The following is an 18073-nucleotide window of genomic DNA, read 5'->3' on the forward strand; positions in this document are numbered from 1 at the left end:
ACTGATTTTTCATTTCAGAATAAGAAAACATGATACCAACTCTGTCAAGATGATCGGTGTGCTGAGGTTGAGCTCACCATTTGATATCAGAGAAACATTTTGTCAACCCCTCAGGTTTTTTTTTTTCCCTTGGCAAAGAAGAAATTTGTTTTCTGTCAGTCCGTTGTTTGGCTTTGATTTATTAGGGGTCCAGGCAGCGACGCTGCTGGAACCCTGTCGTATGTTAGGATTTTTATTCTTCTTCTGCCCGAACAGTATCTGGGTCTCAAAAGTTCTTAAGAGCTACAGTTCCCAAACCTTGCAGATAGGTTGAAAATCTCACCCACTACAGTGACCAAACCCCCCCCCCAAAAAAAACAAAACAAAACAGTTGGCCAGATGGTGGCGCTATAACAACAAACTTTACGCTTGGCCTATAACTTTTAAATTGTACATCTCAAAAACAAAATTCTTCCCCCCCCCCTTGGATTCTGTGGGTCTATACAAATGTAAAGATAGAAGCCACGCCCATTTGAGCGAGCCTAGAAATATTTTCCGCCATTTTGAATTTTGTCCAAATCTGTTTTTTCGCTGCTCCTCCTGGACCAAGCCGGAAAAAGTTAATTTTCAGATTTTTGATATTCCATACAGTTTCATTATCCAAGCCAATCACATTTTATGAAAATAGCTAATTTAAAAAAAAATGCAATAACTCATGAATGCATTGAGATAGCAACCAGAAATCTGAGACACGTGTTCAGGAGTTTTGACTAAGCTTGCGCATTAAAGCACATTGCACTAAGTGCTTGGTGTTGTGTACTGGGCTCGACGTATGTTCTGAGCAAGTTCCCCCGGCTGCCTCCAGAGGTCAACAGTGTGTAAGACTATAAGAGTGTATATTAAAGATTACCTTGGCCCTTCTGAGTTCTCTGGCACTACAATATAAACAGAGGAGACCATGATCTGTTTCACAACAGTGTAGATGGTCTGACTCCAGTGGTCAGCAAGTTTATGCTTCCCACAGATTCCGACATTCCTCACTAGGACGTTCAGATGGATGATATTCTGGAAAGAAATGAAGTGCAGTACTTGCCTGTAGATTAGATTGTGGAAGTTGAAGATGAGGCTATCCGAGGTGAAACTCTGGAGACAAGTCAAGATGATCAGTCTATAGAGGAAGCTAAGAAGCATCTGGAATCTGAAGGAAAGGCGGAATCAAAAGATAATGAAAGGCTTCGAGCCCCAGAAGGTGCTGAATCTGTCCAAGATGAAGAGATGAGTTCAGGAGGTCCTCCAAACAAAGGACAGCTTCTAGGACAGTGTTTCTCAACCCAGTCCTCAAGGAACCCCTATCCTGCAGATTTTCATTGTAACCCTGCATAGGTAGCCCTGCTTGTACTTACTCGACCAATCATGTCGCAGCACTTAATTATGCAAGGTGTGCAACATCTGACAAAATTCATTGCTGATTGGTTGAATAACTACAAACAGGTACCTATTCAGGGTTGCAAAGAAAATATGCAGGATAGGGGTTCCTTGAGGACAGGGTTGAGAAACACTGTTCTAGGAAGTTGACTTACCCTACTTTAGGGAACCCCCTAATCTTGGTCATACAGTCTATCATAAATGGCTTAGATCAAGCATTCTCCCAAGCCCTGGACTTTGACACTACTCCTTGCATAAATCAGTTAGAACCTATGTCCTCAGAAACAGTCTCGGGAGTAGTTTACCCCATGCAAGGATGCATGATGATTCAGGAGGGGAGGATGTAACCCCCATAAATTCAGCTGCCCTACCAATTAAGTTATTGTACACTGGCGTATTCCCCCAGTGTGTAATAAGGGACAGGCTAAACCGGGGTAGTGGCCGGGGACTGACGCTCAGATTGAACAGCAGGCCAGCGTGTGTCATTGACGTCAACACAACCAGAAGTCTCCCACTCTCTCCCCGCTGCACTCATGGCCATGGCTGGGGACACTATGGCAGAGAAATGCATGTGGATTTTGCTGGTCCTGTGGAGGGACATGTGCTTCTGGTTGCGGTGGATGCCCACTCTAAGTGGCCGGAAGCACAACTGATGGAATCCGCCACAATCTCTAAGACTATTCAGGCTCTGAAGACTGTTCACCCGTCATGGTTTGCCCGACGTTTTGGTCGGTGATAACAGTTTGCAGTTCACTTTGAGTGGTTTTGTAGCTTTTCTCAAAGCAAACGGAGGGAAACACACGCCCTCGGCACCCTTTCACCCAGCCACAAATGATCTGACGGAACGTTTTGTGCAGACACTGAAGCCTTCATTGAAAGCTTCTAGGGGGTCAGCCACAGTGCAACATAGACTGGATTCGTTCCTGCTCAGCTGCAGAAATGCTCCTCGCGTGACAACTAACGAGTCTCCTGCCATACTCTTCCTCCGCTGTCGGCTCTGCTCCCACCTTGATCTCCTCAAACCAAGTGGGGTGGCGGGGGTGGATCGGGCAAAGGCAGACCAGCAGGGTCGCAGGGCTCCATTCACCAAGGAAAAAGGGCTTTGCAGTTGGGGACTCTGTGCTGGTCCAGGATTATAAGCGGGGAGGAGTGGATGCCGGGTGTGGTGGTGTTTCAGGCAGGGCCAGTGTATTATACAGTTGATGTGGGCTCAACGCTACACTGGAAATGCCACACAGACCAGATGTAAGCCTGTGACCTCGCGCCTAGAGAGCCGCCACAACTTGCCCTATTGGGTCAAATGGCTACTGTCCCCATGAAAGATCCGGTGATTATTCCCCCAGTGGGTGGGCAGGATCCCCCCCCCCCCAGAAATGTCACCCAGTCACCCAAACGAAGGCAGCCAACCCAGGACCAACAGAAGTATTGGTGGAGGCTGACGCTCATCCAGAGACTGGTAGGAGGTAGCCTTCACGGGCCATCAAACTCTCCTACCGCCTTACCTTTTAATGGACCTTTGGTAAGGGGCACTCGCCCCACCAGTGTAGCTAGTGAGTCTCGTCTCTATGGTGGGGACCGCAATCTAAATAAGTGGGGAGGAGATGTGATTTATTGAGCTGGGTGTTTGTTCTGGGCAAGTTCCCCCGGCTGCTGCCGGAGGGCGACAGTGTTATATTGATTTTATGTTAGGGTACTACTCAGTGGCGGCTGGCCAGTAGAGGGCGCTGGGACGCCGCCCCCTTCCAACATCAAGAGATGAAAACCTACTTAAACACGTTAAATGTAATGTAGTGGTATAACGCAAATAATGATGAAATAAAGGTGTTTTTCAGTCTGTCAGCAGCCTTTAAATATTGCTTCCCAATGGTATTTGGGTGATTCCTGTCTGAATACATATACTCCCTGGGTGAGGGGCGTGGCCAAACCATACCTCATGTAAGCCCTCGAACTTGTGGCGAGCAGGTGACCCGAGGCTGCCGTCCGATTGGTTTCTTCAGATTTTCCAGGGGGCGCAGTTCTGTGCCGCCCCGGACACGCCCACGCTCTATTATTGGTATTGTTTTAATGGTTTTTGATCTAATGTGATTGGACGATTCTCGTGGCTGTCAATCGCGTTCACGCCCGCCACCACGCCTCGTCTCGACTGTCAATCATCCACCGTCTACCGACCCTGATAACATCTATAGGCTGCATGGTCCTTCTTAACAACTGTGTACTGTCAGTACTCCCACATATCACACAGCGTAACACTTGGACCCCGCCCAGTGACGCGTGCGGCTATATTTCTGACATACTTTTCAGAGAAGGGTGAATCAGGTCATGTGGATACAGCGTTTATTCACAGATGTGACGGCGATGAAACGTACGATTTACTTACCTGGATTACCGAGCATGCATAAAGACATACTTTTGTTTTTTTTTTCTTTATTCTATTTTTCTGTTTGCTTGCCCCCCCCCCTTCACTTCAAGGTGAAAGCAGAGGGTTAACTACAACTACTGTTAGAAATTCAGGGTCTTGTGGTGTACTGAGCCAGCCCATGGTGGAATAACAATGATAGCCATCAATCCAGGAAAATAAGTTCTGGTGCTCCGAGGTGGAGGGTGACGGAGATATGCATTAAACAATTAGATGGTGTGTGTGTGTGTGCGTGCGTGTGCGTGTGTGTGTGTGTGTGCGTGTGTGCATGTGTGTGTGGTCCCTGCAGTGTGGGCGTCTATGACACATCAATCTATCACCCGACGTTCGGGCATTGACGCTCATGTCCTCTTTTTGCTGTCTCAGGGAAAATGTCTCGGCTGTGTTTTTGCTTATGTGTGCACTCAGGGTGACATGCGAACACACTCGTGCCCTGTCCCCCTATACCTCTGGGGACCCTTCGTTGACTATATTCATTGCCTAGCCCTTAACCCTAACCTTGGCCATCATAACTATATGCCTAACCTTAACCCTTACCTTAACCTTAACCTTAACTTAATCCTAATTCTAACCATAACCCCAAACCCAAGTCCTCACCATGACATAAACCCTTTTCCTCATGGGGACCCAAAAAATGTCCCAACAAGGTAGGTGCTTTCAGGTTCTCTATCCTAAAGAACCCTGGCACACACACACACACACACACACACACACACACACACACACCAAGACACACACACCAAGACACACAAACCTGGCAATTGCTGTTTCAGCACTTACCTTGTGTGTGTGTGTGTGTGTGTGTGTGTGTGTGTGTGTGTGTGTGTGTGTGTGTGTACCAGGTTTTTCTACCCATTAGGATAAAAAAACAACCTGAAACCATCTACCCTGTGGACATTTTGTGGGTCTCCATGAGGGAGAGGGTCTATGTCAGGGTCGGGACTTGGGTTTGGGGTTAAGGCTAGAATTAGGGTTAGCTTAAGGTTGGGGAAGGGTTTATTCAGAGCCCCATTAGCTGCTACCAAGGTAGCAGCTACTTTTCTTGGGGTCCACATGACAACACAAAACGTTAACACACAACATACAGAGACCTGGCGGCCTGTCCGGGGTGTCTCCCCGCCTGCCACCCAGTGGCTGCTGGGGTAGTGGCTGCTGGGATAGTGGCTGCTGGGGTAGTGGCTGCTGGGGTAGTGACTGCTGGAGTAGTGGGTGCTGGGGTAGTGACTGCTGGGATAGTGGCTGCTGGGATAGTGGCTGCTGGGGTAGTGGCTGCTGGGATAGTGGCTGCTGGGATAGTGGCTGCTGGGGTAGTGGCTGCTGGGATAGTGGCTGCTGGGGTAGTGGCTGCTGGGATAGTGACTGCTGGTGTAGTGGCTGCTGGGATAGTGGCTGCTGGGGTAGTGGCTGCTGGGATAGTGACTGCTGGGGTAGTGGCTGCTGGGGTAGTGGCTGCTGGGATAGTGACTGCTGGGGTAGTGGCTGCTGGGGTAGTGGCTGCTGGGATAGTGACTGCTGGGATAGTGGCTGCTGGGGTAGTGGCTGCTGGGATAGTGACTGCTGGGGTAGTGGCTGCTGGGATAGTGACTGCTGGGGTAGTGGCTGCTGGGGTAGTGGCTGCTGGGATAGTGACTGCTGGGATAGTGGCTGCTGGGGTAGTGGCTGCTGGGATAGTGACTGCTGGGGTAGTGGCTGCTGGGATAGTGACTGCTGGGATAGTGACTGCTGGGATAGTGGCTGCTGGGGTAGTGGCTGCTGGGATAGTGACTGCTGGGATAGTGGCTGCTGGGGTAGTGCTTGCTGGGGTAGTGGCTGCTGGAATAGTGGCTGCTGGGGTAGTGGCTGCTGGGGTAGTGGCTGCTGGGGTAGTGGCTGCTGGAATAGTGGCTGCTGGGATAGTGGCTGCTGGGGTAGTGGCTGCTGGGGTAGTGACTGCTGGGGTAGTGACTGCTGGGATAGTGGCTGCTGGGGTAGTGGCTGCTGGGGTAGTGACTGCTGAGGTAGTGGCTGCTGAGGTAGTGGCTGCTGGGGTAGTGGCTGCTGGGATAGTGGCTGCTGGGATAGTGGCTGCTGGGGTAGTGGCTGCTGGGGTAATGACTGCTGGGATAGTGGCTGCTGGGATAGTGGCTGCTGGAATAGTGGCTGCTGGGATAGTGGCTGCTGGGATAGTGGCTGCTGGGATAGTGGCTGCTGGGATAGGCTCCAGCATTGCCGCGCCCCTGAGAGCAGGATAAGCAGGTCGGATAACGGATGGATGGCTGGATACAGGGACCATCCACAATAAGTCACGTGTACTTCTGACCCAATCCCAGAGCCCCTCGTGCCCACCCAGCACCCACCCAGATCCAGGGCTCGACCCTAACGTTGTCCCGTAGTCCCGGGGACGATAGAGAATGTGTTTGGGACGAGCAGAGGTCTTTAATTCTTTGGTTGTTTCTCTATTTATTTATCTACTTTAAACGACTTCGTAGCAAATGACAGCCTGAATCTTCTCATGCTGTTACTATAGTTACCGTCACTGGCTGGCTATTCAGCATGAGTTGCTCGCTACTAGGTAGCTAACTGTAGCCAGGCGCTCTGATTAACGGCGGCGGGGTCGCGCGAGGCTGGTGAAATAATGCACCGTTAACGAGGAAAATATTAATTGCATTCTGTAAAATGTGAGCATAGCAGATAGCAGAGCTGTCTGTCTGCAGCTGCTTGTCCACACACACACACACACACACACACACACAGTTAATGTCACTCTCTCAGACGTTAAGCGAAGCTCTGTGCTCTGTACCGTATCATGATGTTCAAATGTTCTTGGAAAATTTTGTTTTTGGCACTTTGTCTCTGAGTGCACGGTATTCCATCCATCCATCCATCCATCCATCCATCCATCCATCCATCCGTTATCCGAACCACTTATCCTGCTGTCAGGGCCGTGGGGATGCCGGAGCCTATCCCAGCTCGCTAGTCATTCCAGTCTATAGAGTCATCCGATTGTGTCGCCGCACTCTTGGTTTCCTCCTGGTGACCCGTACATATTTTCAATTCCTCATCAATCCGAGGGGTAAAAGTGCTCCCTGCGGTGTTTTGTGTAGGTGTGGGATTCTCAGCAACAGTATTTCTGAGAACATCTGGACGTGCAACATCTGTTTCACTCACAGCACGTAGTCTGTCCCACCGGGGATTTTCCACATCATTAATACACTCGTCTTCACAAAAGGATTCGTGTGGTCTGTGAAACACGGCCCTTGGCCCAGCCGTCAGTGCCTCCCTTGTTCTTGCTCCTGCCGGTATATATTGTGGTCATTAAAAGTAATGGGAATGGATACGGCCTTTGGGCCGAGTGCACTGGCATGAGTGTAAATACGGTCAGTGCGTGTGGGTGATATTATCCCCGACATGTTCGAGTGCAGCCTGGTAGCCATGTTCGTCTCCTGAGTCATACGACATACGTTCATTACAACTGCTAATCTGTCCTTCAGAGCACGGGTCGGAGGAAGCCCGTCAGTGTTTAGGTCTCCCAGAAAGAATCTCTCTCTCTTTCTGAAGCGTAACACATAGTACATCATTGGTGTATTGTACACTAGAGATTGGTGGTCTTTAACACCAGCCAACAAGCAATGATTTAATATGAAGGTTGGTCAAGGTTAGACATGTAGTTATAATGGTTAAGGTTGGGCATGTAGTAGTTGTGATGGTTAAGGTTGGGCATGTAGTAGTTGTGATGGTTAAGGTTGGGCATGTAGCAGCTGTGATGGTTAAGGTTAGGGATAAGGGCTCGGGAATGAATGTGGTCAATAAGGGGTCCCCACAAGTGTAGGGAGTCCTGGGTACGACGTTAAACTGGAACCGTCGGGTCGTCGGCGACTAAACCGGCACCCCCACTTTCAACCCTTGGGTTGTTGTGAGGAGGACACCCAGCAGGACTAAACACAAAACCTGTAATAGGGCGGAGGAGTTCCTCTGGGAACCAACCGCCATCCATACCTGGAGAGGGACCACCAGGTACTGCCCCCTACTGACACACAAGGATGACTCAACCAGACTTGTTGAGGCATCAGTGCTCCTACGACCTCCATAGGTTACAGAACTGATGATGATGATGATGATGATGATGATGATGATGATGACAAGTATAGGAGTGTGTGCATGTGCATGCACGTGCATAGAATGTGTACGGCGTTTGTAACTAAGAGTTTATTTGTGATAAGCGGGTCAAATAATGGATGGATGGATGGACTGATATGCAGTTGCATACTGAAAAGTACAAGTCACTGTCCCTTCACAGGGAGGGCAGGTCGGTGGGGCTGGGTTTTGAGAAGATTTTTAACGCTGTTTACAGACTCGGATGATCTAACCGGGGGGGGGGGGGGCTGTTGCAGAGGGACGGGGCCCTGACAGCAAAAGCACAGTCAGCCTGGGATTTGCTGAGGGAGCAGGCGTCCGTCTTGCAAACTAAACCCCACCGGTCGCACTTTCCCCTCGTGTCGTTATCTCGGTCAACAATCGGTCAGCTCGGCACCAAGCCCCTGTTCAAGTAAGGGCACCTTGTACAAGCACATGCTATTGGGTCATGGATGGACACACGCACACACATGCCGTCATGCACACACACAGGCACACTCTCTCTAGGTCTACACACACACACAGACACACACACACACACACTTTAGGCCCCACACGCCGTCAGAACCTTCTTATTTATGGCTTCTTGTTGCTGCACGATCGCTGTCATTTGCAGTTCTGCAGTACTGCAGTTTTCTGCCCCCTGCTACCATGCTGACGCCACACTTCTGCGCACCACACACACACACACATGCGATGTGATGTACACACACACACACGTGCACATCACATCACATCACATCTATTTAGTGCTTTGAGTGGCTGTTGCAGCTAGAAATGCGCTATATAAATGTATAACCACAATCCATCCGTCTGTCTCCGTCTGTCTCGCTATCTGTCTGCCCAGCTTCCTTTTTGTCCTGCGTGTCCGTTTCATTGCCTGTGTTTATCTCTCTCGATCGCGTGCTTGTTTCTTCTCTCTTTTTGCGTCCTGTCTGTGCAGACAGTGGCCCTCCAGCAGGGCTCCGGGACCAGCGCCGCCGCCGCGGCGAACACGAGCCGTGTCACATTCACGCGTGAGCGCACTCCTGGGTGTCGCCTGAGCCGAGCTTTCCTCGCAGCGTCCCTCCGAGGCCGCGGCCCCGGTGGTTGAATTTCATCCCGGCCTTTTCTTTGGAGCTCCCTTTCACTCCTGCGCCGCCCCCCCCCCCCCCCCGGCACTGCTCCGTGCGGCGGCGCAGGGCCATTTATCACGAAGCGTGTCCCGCTGCGGCGCTGCACTTCTGCCCCTGTGGGGACGCTCTAACGGAGCGGACGCTTTTATGATCTGAGATATGATATTTAAGCAATACTTTGTTTACTCCGCTGCCGGCCGCAGTCATTCGTCAAGCTAAGCAGAAGTGATGATAAGCATGCTCTCTTGGGCCGCACCGGCGCCAACTGCGGGTTGCGCTGTTATTGATGTCATCCATTTTGGAAGGCTCTTGACTCCAGCTCTTGAAAAGTTACTCGGTGTGTCCTCTACAGTACCCAGACCCGCTGGCAGGAGTCCACCCGACTCTGTCGCTGCTGGATTGCTAAACACCTGTACACGAGATGGAGGCCGTAGACGTTAGTGTGCCTGCCTCGGAGCAGGCTCCGGTAGGCACTTGTGTGAAATATTGGAAATAAGAGATTAAGATTCTGTTTGTCCTCATCATGAAGCGTAAACAGTGGAAAAGGTGTATTGACTTAAGTCCAGATGCAGTCAGCGACAGGAGTGCCTTATCTACCAGCCGGGCTGTGGTATATAATCAGACGTGCAGCCCTGTCATTTAGGCCTGCAAAGTCAGCAAGGGCCGCGGAAAATAGCATGTTGACAGTGACCTGAGTATATATGAAGAGCTTGCGTAGACACACAGTTAATCATGTTCAATCATATGTCGCGTTAGGTGAACTGGCAATAATTAGCCATTTCATTTTCCTGAGCATGCATGCTGTAATGATAAAATAATAATAATAATAATTGCATTTGTATAGCACTATTCTAGACACCCAAAGCACTTCACATTGAAGGGGTTACATCCTCCCCTCCTGTCTGGCGGCCTGTCTCCCCGCCTGCCGCCCAATGACTGCTGGGAGAGGCTCCAGCGACCCTGAGAGCAGGATAAGCGGTTCAGATAATGGATGGATGGGCGGATGATTTATGGTGTTATTTCACTATTTTGTATTATTTTAGTTTATGTCATCTTATTTCATCAGTTCACCTGCTCTTCCTCGGGGAGACTGCCTCCATGCCGTCACCACACAGCACAGCTTCGCACTTGACATCATCACAGTTAAATAAGGGGAGCAGCTGGTGTGCGCCCAGATAGGTTGAGAGGTACCTGAGGGGTACCGTCATCGTTAGTCAGACATGCATACGCCGATAAACAAAAACTAATTAGGTTTTGTGTTACGCTCGCGTGGCTGTACGCTGGCAGACAGCACACGTGTGGCCACGGATGGACGTGGGAAGAAGGAGGCTTGTATTTCTAATGGAGGCCCGGTCATTTATCTTGCCAAGGATGCAGAACAATCAAAGCACTAATTACCCCGTCTGTGGTAGCGTTTTAATTACATGCACGCTTTGTGCCGACTGTCGTCTAGTGTTCGCATGTGTGTGTGTGTGTTTGTGTGTTTGTGTGTTTGTGTACTCTGGCTTATCTTACCAAAACACCAACACACTTCTTTGGCTCCAACACAATGACCACAACTCCCCACAGCCACCTGCTGATGTGTTAGAAGGGAGCGGGAGGGAGAAAGCAAGGGAGGCGGGTTTTCTTCACAGCAGGCACATTTCTTGCATCGGTTTAGTTGGGCTTTAGCGGGAGGGGGGGGGTTAAGTTTGCGTTAATACGTAGGTAATATGAGGAGGATCCGGGCTATAGAATCGGGGTGTCATTTCTTTAAATCAAGGCGGTACCGTTCACAACGCAACACGTCACGTCACGTTCGAGCTGTGCACCCAGACAGCATCCGGATGTGGGCCACTTCAGGCAGTGATGCGGCACTGGTGGCCTTCTTCTGGCCCTGACAAAACGGATGTGAGCCTGAAGTGGCCCACATGTATAACAGCAAATATGGCCCAAATATGCCAAACCAAATGTGGGCCTTTTTTGGCAAAGATGCGGCGCTCTGGGCAACATGTGATCTGGATGTGACCCTGAAGTGGCCCGTGTGGTAAATGGTGAATATGGCCCAAATATCACAAAACAAATATGGCCCACCTTTGGCAAATATGCGGCACATGCGGCGTTGCTATGGCTTGGTTCTGGTCCAGATCTGGCAAACAGGAGCGGACCGCCCAAGTGCCATCATTCCACGCGGTACGTGGGCCGGATGAAAGGGTCGGGTGCTATCTGGGGAATAAATTGTCTTAACCTCTGGGGCATCTGGGTAGCGTAATGGTCTATTCCGTTGCCTACCAACAGAGGATCACTGGTTCGAATCCCTGTGTTACCTCCGGCTTGGTCAGGCATCCCTACAGACAGAGTTGGCCATCTCTGCGGGTGGGAAGCCGTATGTGGCTATGTGTTTTGGTCGCTGCACTAGCGCCTCCTCTGGTCGGCTGGGGCGTCTGTGGGGAGGGGCAACTGGGGGGGGAAAGCATGATCCTCCCACGCACTATGTTCCCCTGGCGAAACTCCTCCCTGTCAGGTGAAAAGAAGCAGCTGTCGACTCCGCGTGTATGGGAGGAGGCATGTGGTAGTCTGCAGCCCTCCCCGGATCAGCAGAGGGGGTGCAGCAGTGGCCAGGACGGCTCGGAAGAGTGGGGTAATTGGCCGGGTACAATTGGGGAGAAAAAGGGGGGGGGGGGAGTCCAAAAAAAAGCAAAAAACGTGTCATAACCTGTTCGAGCCTCAGATTCTCCACCTGAAATAAAAACCTACTGCCTGTCGAACGAGGGCAGGGGAGTGAAAGAGAGCGAACGGCGACAGGATGAATCAGGGTGAGACTTTAGCTCACACCGCTGACCCCATGTCGGCTAACCCTTCCAAGTCTCCGACTGAAAAGAGCTCTTTTTGGATCCCAAACTATGACTGCTCTGTCATAGCCGGACCATTAAATATCCATTGGGTGTTGTGGCACAAGAGTGGCCCCTTGTGTAATGACGCTGCGTCTGTTGACGGGCCATTAGCTGAGAAAATGGCGCTGCGAGTCGCGTGGGAAAGGGAGTAACTGAGGACACGGGCGCTGCTGCCGCTCCGAAAATGCAACATGACTCTGTGATGCAGGAGATGGCAAGGAGATGCGAGGAGAAAGGTTGAGTTTAGGGACAAAAGGGAAGCGGAGCGAACGAGGAAATGCAAGAGCGGCAAGTTACGTAAGGAGGTGGGAGGGAGATCTCAAGAGAGGGGCCGTAAGAACTGTTGGTGAAGGGGAATCTCTGCAAAGGAGGGGAAGGGTGTAGCTGAGGACATCTGACAATGCTTTTGTTTGTCTCCTCCTTTCAAACAGCCCTCCTTTTCTCCCTGTAGATACACTCACCTGGTCGCGTCTGTGCATTTTCTTGAGAGAAAGAGAGAGAGGGGGAGTTTTTTTTTTTAAATTTTAAACAACTCCTTATTTTACATAAAACAAAAAACTCAACAAAGACACATCCATTTCACAACATCAACATAAGCAACTCCTTTACATTAAGACATCCAAAAAGTCTTCTTTTTTAGAACAGTGGTTCAAAAAAAGAGAGAGAGAGAGAGAGCAAAGAAGAGGAAATAGTGGGAGTGGGCCTCTCCTCACTGAGCAAGAGCCACTTTTCCTTCCTACCCATAGGAGAAATACCTGAGCGCATCTGTGTATTTTCTTGAGGGAGAGAAGAGAGAGAGAGAGAGAGAGAGAGAGAGAGAGAGAGAGAGAGAGAGAGAGAGAGAGAGAGAGAGAGAGAGAGAGAGAGAGAGAGAGAGAGAGAGCGCGCATGAGAGGGAGAGAGCGCATGAGAGGGAGAGAGCGAGAGGGAGAGCACATGAGAGAGAGAGAGAGGGAGAGAGAGAGAGAGAGAGAGAGAGAGCGCGCATGAAAAGGAGAGAGCATGAGAGAGCGAGAGGGAGAGAGAGAGAGCGCATGAGAAGGAGAGAGCATGAGAGAGTGAGGGAGAGAGCATGAGAGAGAGAGAAGGAGAGAGCATGAGAGAGAGAGGGAGAGAGCGAGAGAGCATGAGAGAGAGAGAAGGAGAGAGCATGAGAGATAGAGAGGGAGAGAGGGAGAGAGCATGAGAGAGGGAGAGAGCATGAGAGAGAGAGAGAGGGAGAGAGCATGAGAGAGGGAGAGCGCATGAGAGCGAGAGAGAGAGAGAGCATGAGAAGGAGAGAGCATGAGAGAGAGAGAGGGAGAGCGCATGAGAGAGAGAGAGGGAGAGAGAGAGAGAGAGAGAGAGAGAGAGAGAGAGAGAGAGAGAGAGAGAGAGAGCGCATGAGGAGAGAGCATGAGAGAGCGAGAGGGAGAGAGCATGAGAGAGAGAGAGAGAGGGAGAGAGCATGAGAGAGGGAGAGAGCATGAGAGAGGGAGAGAGCATGAGAGAGAGAGGGAGAGAGCATGAGAGAAGGAGAGAGCATGAGAGAGGGAGAGGGAGAGAGCATGAGAGAGAGAGAGAGAGAGAGAGCAAGAAGGAGAGAGAGAGAGAGAGAGAGAGAGAGAGAGAGAGAGAGAGAGAGAGAGAGAGCAAAGAGGAGGAAGTGGTGAGAGCGGGCCTCTCTCCGCTGAGCGGGAGCCACTTCTCCTTCCTGACCGTCGACGTGAGCTTTCTATAGACAACAATGGCAAGAGGCTGCTGGTCATCAGCAGCGACTCTCCAGTCGGGCTGCAGACGGGGCCTGAATGGGAAGACAGCGCGGGGGCAGCGGCTCAGCGGACGTCGTGTTTACACCGTATAGATGACCCCAAACCCAGGAGAGCTATTCATGAGCTCACAATGGTGTTCAGACACTCGTGCATCTGTTATATGTGGGTCTCAAGGACTCAGTGGACGGGCAACCAGATGAATATATATAAAGGCTCTCGGGGTGACCATATCACTATCTGTGGACCACTCTGAAGTCAGGCTGCTTGCCGCACACATCGTCCTCGAGACGCCTGCTGGGAAAACACGATCGCACTCGCTTATTTATTTGAACGCCCCCCCGTTGCAAGAAGTCCCCCGCTGTGCTTGTTTACCAGAACGGAGAGTCTCCATTCTGTCCATTTTCACTTCTCCCCCTTGCTTCTTTTTGCGCCCGGAAGGCATGACCCCACAGGCGGCCCCTGTGTTGTCTGATTTGGATTGTTTGGTTTTTTTTTTCCATTGGCTTACGCAGCTTATCCTTGCTTGGAAGTGTGTGGCTGTTGGGTCCGACACGGCCCCTGCACATTCCGGCGGGGTGGCCTTCGTAACTCTCGGCAGCGTATCCATTTTCCCCTGCTCGAAAATAGACCCGCCGGCGGTCGGAAATCTCCGCTCTTGAGTTTGTCCCACTCCCTCGCTCGGCTTTTTTCCAACGGCGTGGAAAATAGATGCCATGTGACATGCCATTCCAGTCGACCCAATGTGACTCGGGGGGGGGGGGGGGCCGTCGCCGCTGGGCCCAGTGGGTCAGTAGGTGATGAGTGAAGTTGCGGGTGTTGATTAATGTGCCACAGAGGGCCGTGGGACTGGGTCACCTGGCCGGCTAGCGCTGATGCTGTTACTATTGTCGTGCTGTTTGGGCCTAATCCTAGAACGAGGCCAGAACACTCACGTCTCTCTCACCGGGCTGTGGATAAGTAGTAATCCTCAGCTTTTTGTTGGTACGGCTGCCAGTTGCCAGGTGTCATGAATATGAGGCCATGTCAGTAATCCTGGTATTTCCCCCTCATGCTTTTATATTTACAGCTGCCATAAAATTACATTGTGCCAAATGTGCAACCTACCTCCATTACAAACACACCGTTTCCATTCACATCACTCCCGTCACATTCCCATCCGAAACGGGCTTCTGCTGTAATCTTGAAATTGGGAGACAGACTTCTCCTCCTGTAGCTGTCTTAACCCATCTGAACACAACTGTGGGTCTTGACCAGCCTGTGGCTTCTCTGTCTCTGTGTCCCTTTGTCTGTCCGTCTGTTGGTCTGTCCATTACCCAGTACCGGATCGGCCAGCTGTATATGATCAGTAAACACAGCCATGAGCAGAGTGAGCGCGGAGAGGGGGTGGAGGTGGTCCAGAATGAGCCGTACGAAGACCCAGAGCATGGACCGGGACAGTTCACCGAGAAACGGGTCTACCTCAACAAGTGAGTATCTAGCCATCCCAGTGTCCCATTGTGTAAGGTGCAGTTTAGCACAGTGCATGTGCCTGATTTCATGAACCCCCATATAGATATCTGTCTAAAAATCTATCTTCTATCTATCTGTCTGTCTGTCTATCTATCTATCTATCTGTCTGTCTGTCTGTCTGTCTGTCTGTCTGTCTGTCTGTCTGTCTGTCTATCTATCTATCTATCTATCTATCTATCTATCTATCTATCTATCTATCTATCTATCTGTCTGTCTGTCTGTCTGTCTGTCTGTCTGTCTGTCTGTCTGTCTGTCTGTCTGTCTGTCTGTCTGTCTATCTATCTATCTATCTGTCTATCTGTCTGTCTGTCTGTCTGTCTGTCTGTCTGTCTGTCTGTCTGTCTGTCTGTCTGTCTGTCTGTCTGTCTGTCTGTCTGTCTGTCTGTCTATCTATCTATCTATCTATCTATCTATCTATCTATCTATCTATCTATCTATCTGTCTGTCTGTCTGTCTGTCTGTCTGTCTGTCTGTCTGTCTGTCTGTCTGTCTCTCTATCTATCTGTCTATCTATCTATCTATCTATCTATCTATCTATCTATCTATCTATCTATCTATCTATCTATCTATCTATCTATCTATCTATCTATCTATCTATCTATCTATCTATCTATCTATCTATCTATCTATCTATCTATCTGTCTGTCTGTCTGTCTGTCTGTCTGTCTGTCTGTCTGTCTGTCTATCTAACTTACACAAACACGCAAATGCACATCACATCACATCTATTTATATATCTCTATCTCTATCTCCATCTCTCACCAGTCCATACCATAAGGTCATTCATCATCCTACGGCTAATAAGGTGATCAGAAGGGATCAGAACCGGCTCGGTTTCTGTTGGGAAAGAGATGATAAGTCAGTCAGGCCCGTCTGTCATGTCCCTGTCCAAAACCGTCATTGTTTAGCTGTCAGCGGCATCCTCCCATCCTTAGCGCCACGGCAGAGGTTAAGCGTAGATTAGTCCGGAGCTATGGGTTTACCGCTGACGCGTCCGTGTCAACAGCCCAAGGTTACGGGACAGTTTCTCCGGAGGCACGTTTAAGGTTTAATTGATCATACATAGCATTATCCAATGCATACACTCTCAAAAGACATAGAACATATCTTAAGAGTGGCTTGCAGGAATGAGTGGGGGGGGGGTCACCAGGGGGATGTAGCACGTGGGAGGATCACACTATTTCCCCCAGTTCCCCCCCTGAACAGGCTCCCAGACCGACCAGAGGAGGCGCTAGTGCAGCGACCAGGACACCCACCCACATCCGGCTTCCCGCCCGCAGACACGGCCGATTGTGTCTGTAGGGCGCCCGACCAAGCCGGAGGTAACACGGGGATTCGAACCGGCGATCTCCATGTTGGTAGGCAACGGACTAGACCGCCACGCCACCCGGGCGCCCCCCTAACGTGTGTGTTTTAGCAGGCACAGGGAGAAGAGCCTGGGAGGATGCTGACACTCTGACTGGTGTGGCTGTTTATGAAAATTGGTTGGAGTGTTTTTCTTCCTTGGTGGTGGACATTGTGTTGACTGTTAACCGCGTGCCGGGCTTCTTCACTGCCCATGAATACAAAACCCCCAGTGTACCGTTAAACTGGCACGTTTACCAAATCAAGATTCGGGATGAAAGTAGCCATATTTGGGGTTAATCGTCTCCTGTCTGGAACAAAATAAGTGGCCATGATCTCCCTGGTAGTCTGTTAAGGTGACCTCACTGTGTCTTTGTGGAGAATCTCTTTCATTGGTTTATGAGCGCTGGCACGACAAACCGAGTGGGATTGTGAGGAATAAAAGACTTTCGGGTCTCGGCTGCAGAGAGCAGCACGGCAAACCGGAGGCGGAGAGATGGAGGGTGTGTGTTGTAGTCAGAAGTGTGGATGTAAGAGGGCTTTTAGGGAAATGTGAAGTGCCAGGGACCAAGAAAGGAGAAACGCTCAGTGTGTGTGTGTGTGGGGGGGGGGGGGCAGAGAGAGATGAGGCTAGGCATGTGTAAGTGATGGGTAATTTGAGCAGCCACTGTTGGATGCTGTGTCAGCCTTTCTCCACCCACAAACCACCTGCTACCACCTGCTCCATTCTTTGTGTGTGTGTGTGTGTGTGTGTGTGTGTGTGTGTGTGTGTGTGTGTGTGTGTGTGTCGGGGGATAATGTGTGTGTGCATGTGTGACCGGCAGATAAGGCAGTGTGAGGATATGTGACCAGTCTGCTTTGACTGGGTGCACCCCAGGCTGTTTTACAGTCCATCAGAGAGGGACCGGAGACTGGGGAGGGGGGACACGCTGCCTCACCTTGTCTGTCCTTGTCATCAGCGCACGTCCCCAAGGACGAAAGCTGCAACCAAAAACAAAAGAAAAGATAAGCAAGAATGAGAGGGGGAAAGAAGAGAAAAATGTTTAAGAGTGAGAGAAAAATCAGAGGCCGGTTGAGTTGGGGGTATCCCTCATACTGTGTTGTATTGTGTTCACATTAAAGATGGCTGCAGCCTCCGTCGGGGGTACTAAAGATGCATAGGGTGGTCATTCTGCAAAGCTCCGGGACCAGTCGGCTGTGTGGCTTTGGGCCGCAGTGAGCTTTTTTTTTTTTTTGAAGGAGGTCTTCAAATATCCACACAACTGAAGATGACCATGTTTCCTTCCAACTATCCATCCATCCATCCAGCCATCAATCCATCCGTCCATCCAACCAACTATCCAACTATCCATCCATCCATCCATCCATCCATCCAACTATCTAACTATCCATCATCCATCCATCCATCCAACTATCCATCCATCCATCCAGCCATCAATCCATCCGTCCATCCATCCAACTATCTAACTATCCATCCATCCATCCATCCATCCATCCAACTATACAACTATCCATCCATCCATCCAGCCATCAATCCATCCGTCCATC

The 18073-nt window shown here is 50.5% G+C and overlaps 1 protein-coding gene across 1 annotated transcript in view; it reads left to right on the forward strand.

Moving 5' to 3' along the window:
• LOC130119880 (cytoplasmic phosphatidylinositol transfer protein 1-like) overlaps window positions 1–18073 on the forward strand; it is a 67476-nt gene that overhangs the window by 44786 nt on the left and 4617 nt on the right. The window contains exons 3-4 of the mRNA XM_056288471.1: window positions 14990–15138; window positions 17648–17669. Coding sequence (XP_056144446.1) covers window positions 14990–15138; window positions 17648–17669 — 171 coding nt within the window. The remainder of the gene's footprint in view (window positions 1–14989; window positions 15139–17647; window positions 17670–18073) is intronic.

The sequence above is a fragment of the Lampris incognitus genome, chromosome 10 (genome assembly GCF_029633865.1).
Source record: "Lampris incognitus isolate fLamInc1 chromosome 10, fLamInc1.hap2, whole genome shotgun sequence".
NCBI lineage: Eukaryota > Metazoa > Chordata > Actinopteri > Lampriformes > Lampridae > Lampris > Lampris incognitus.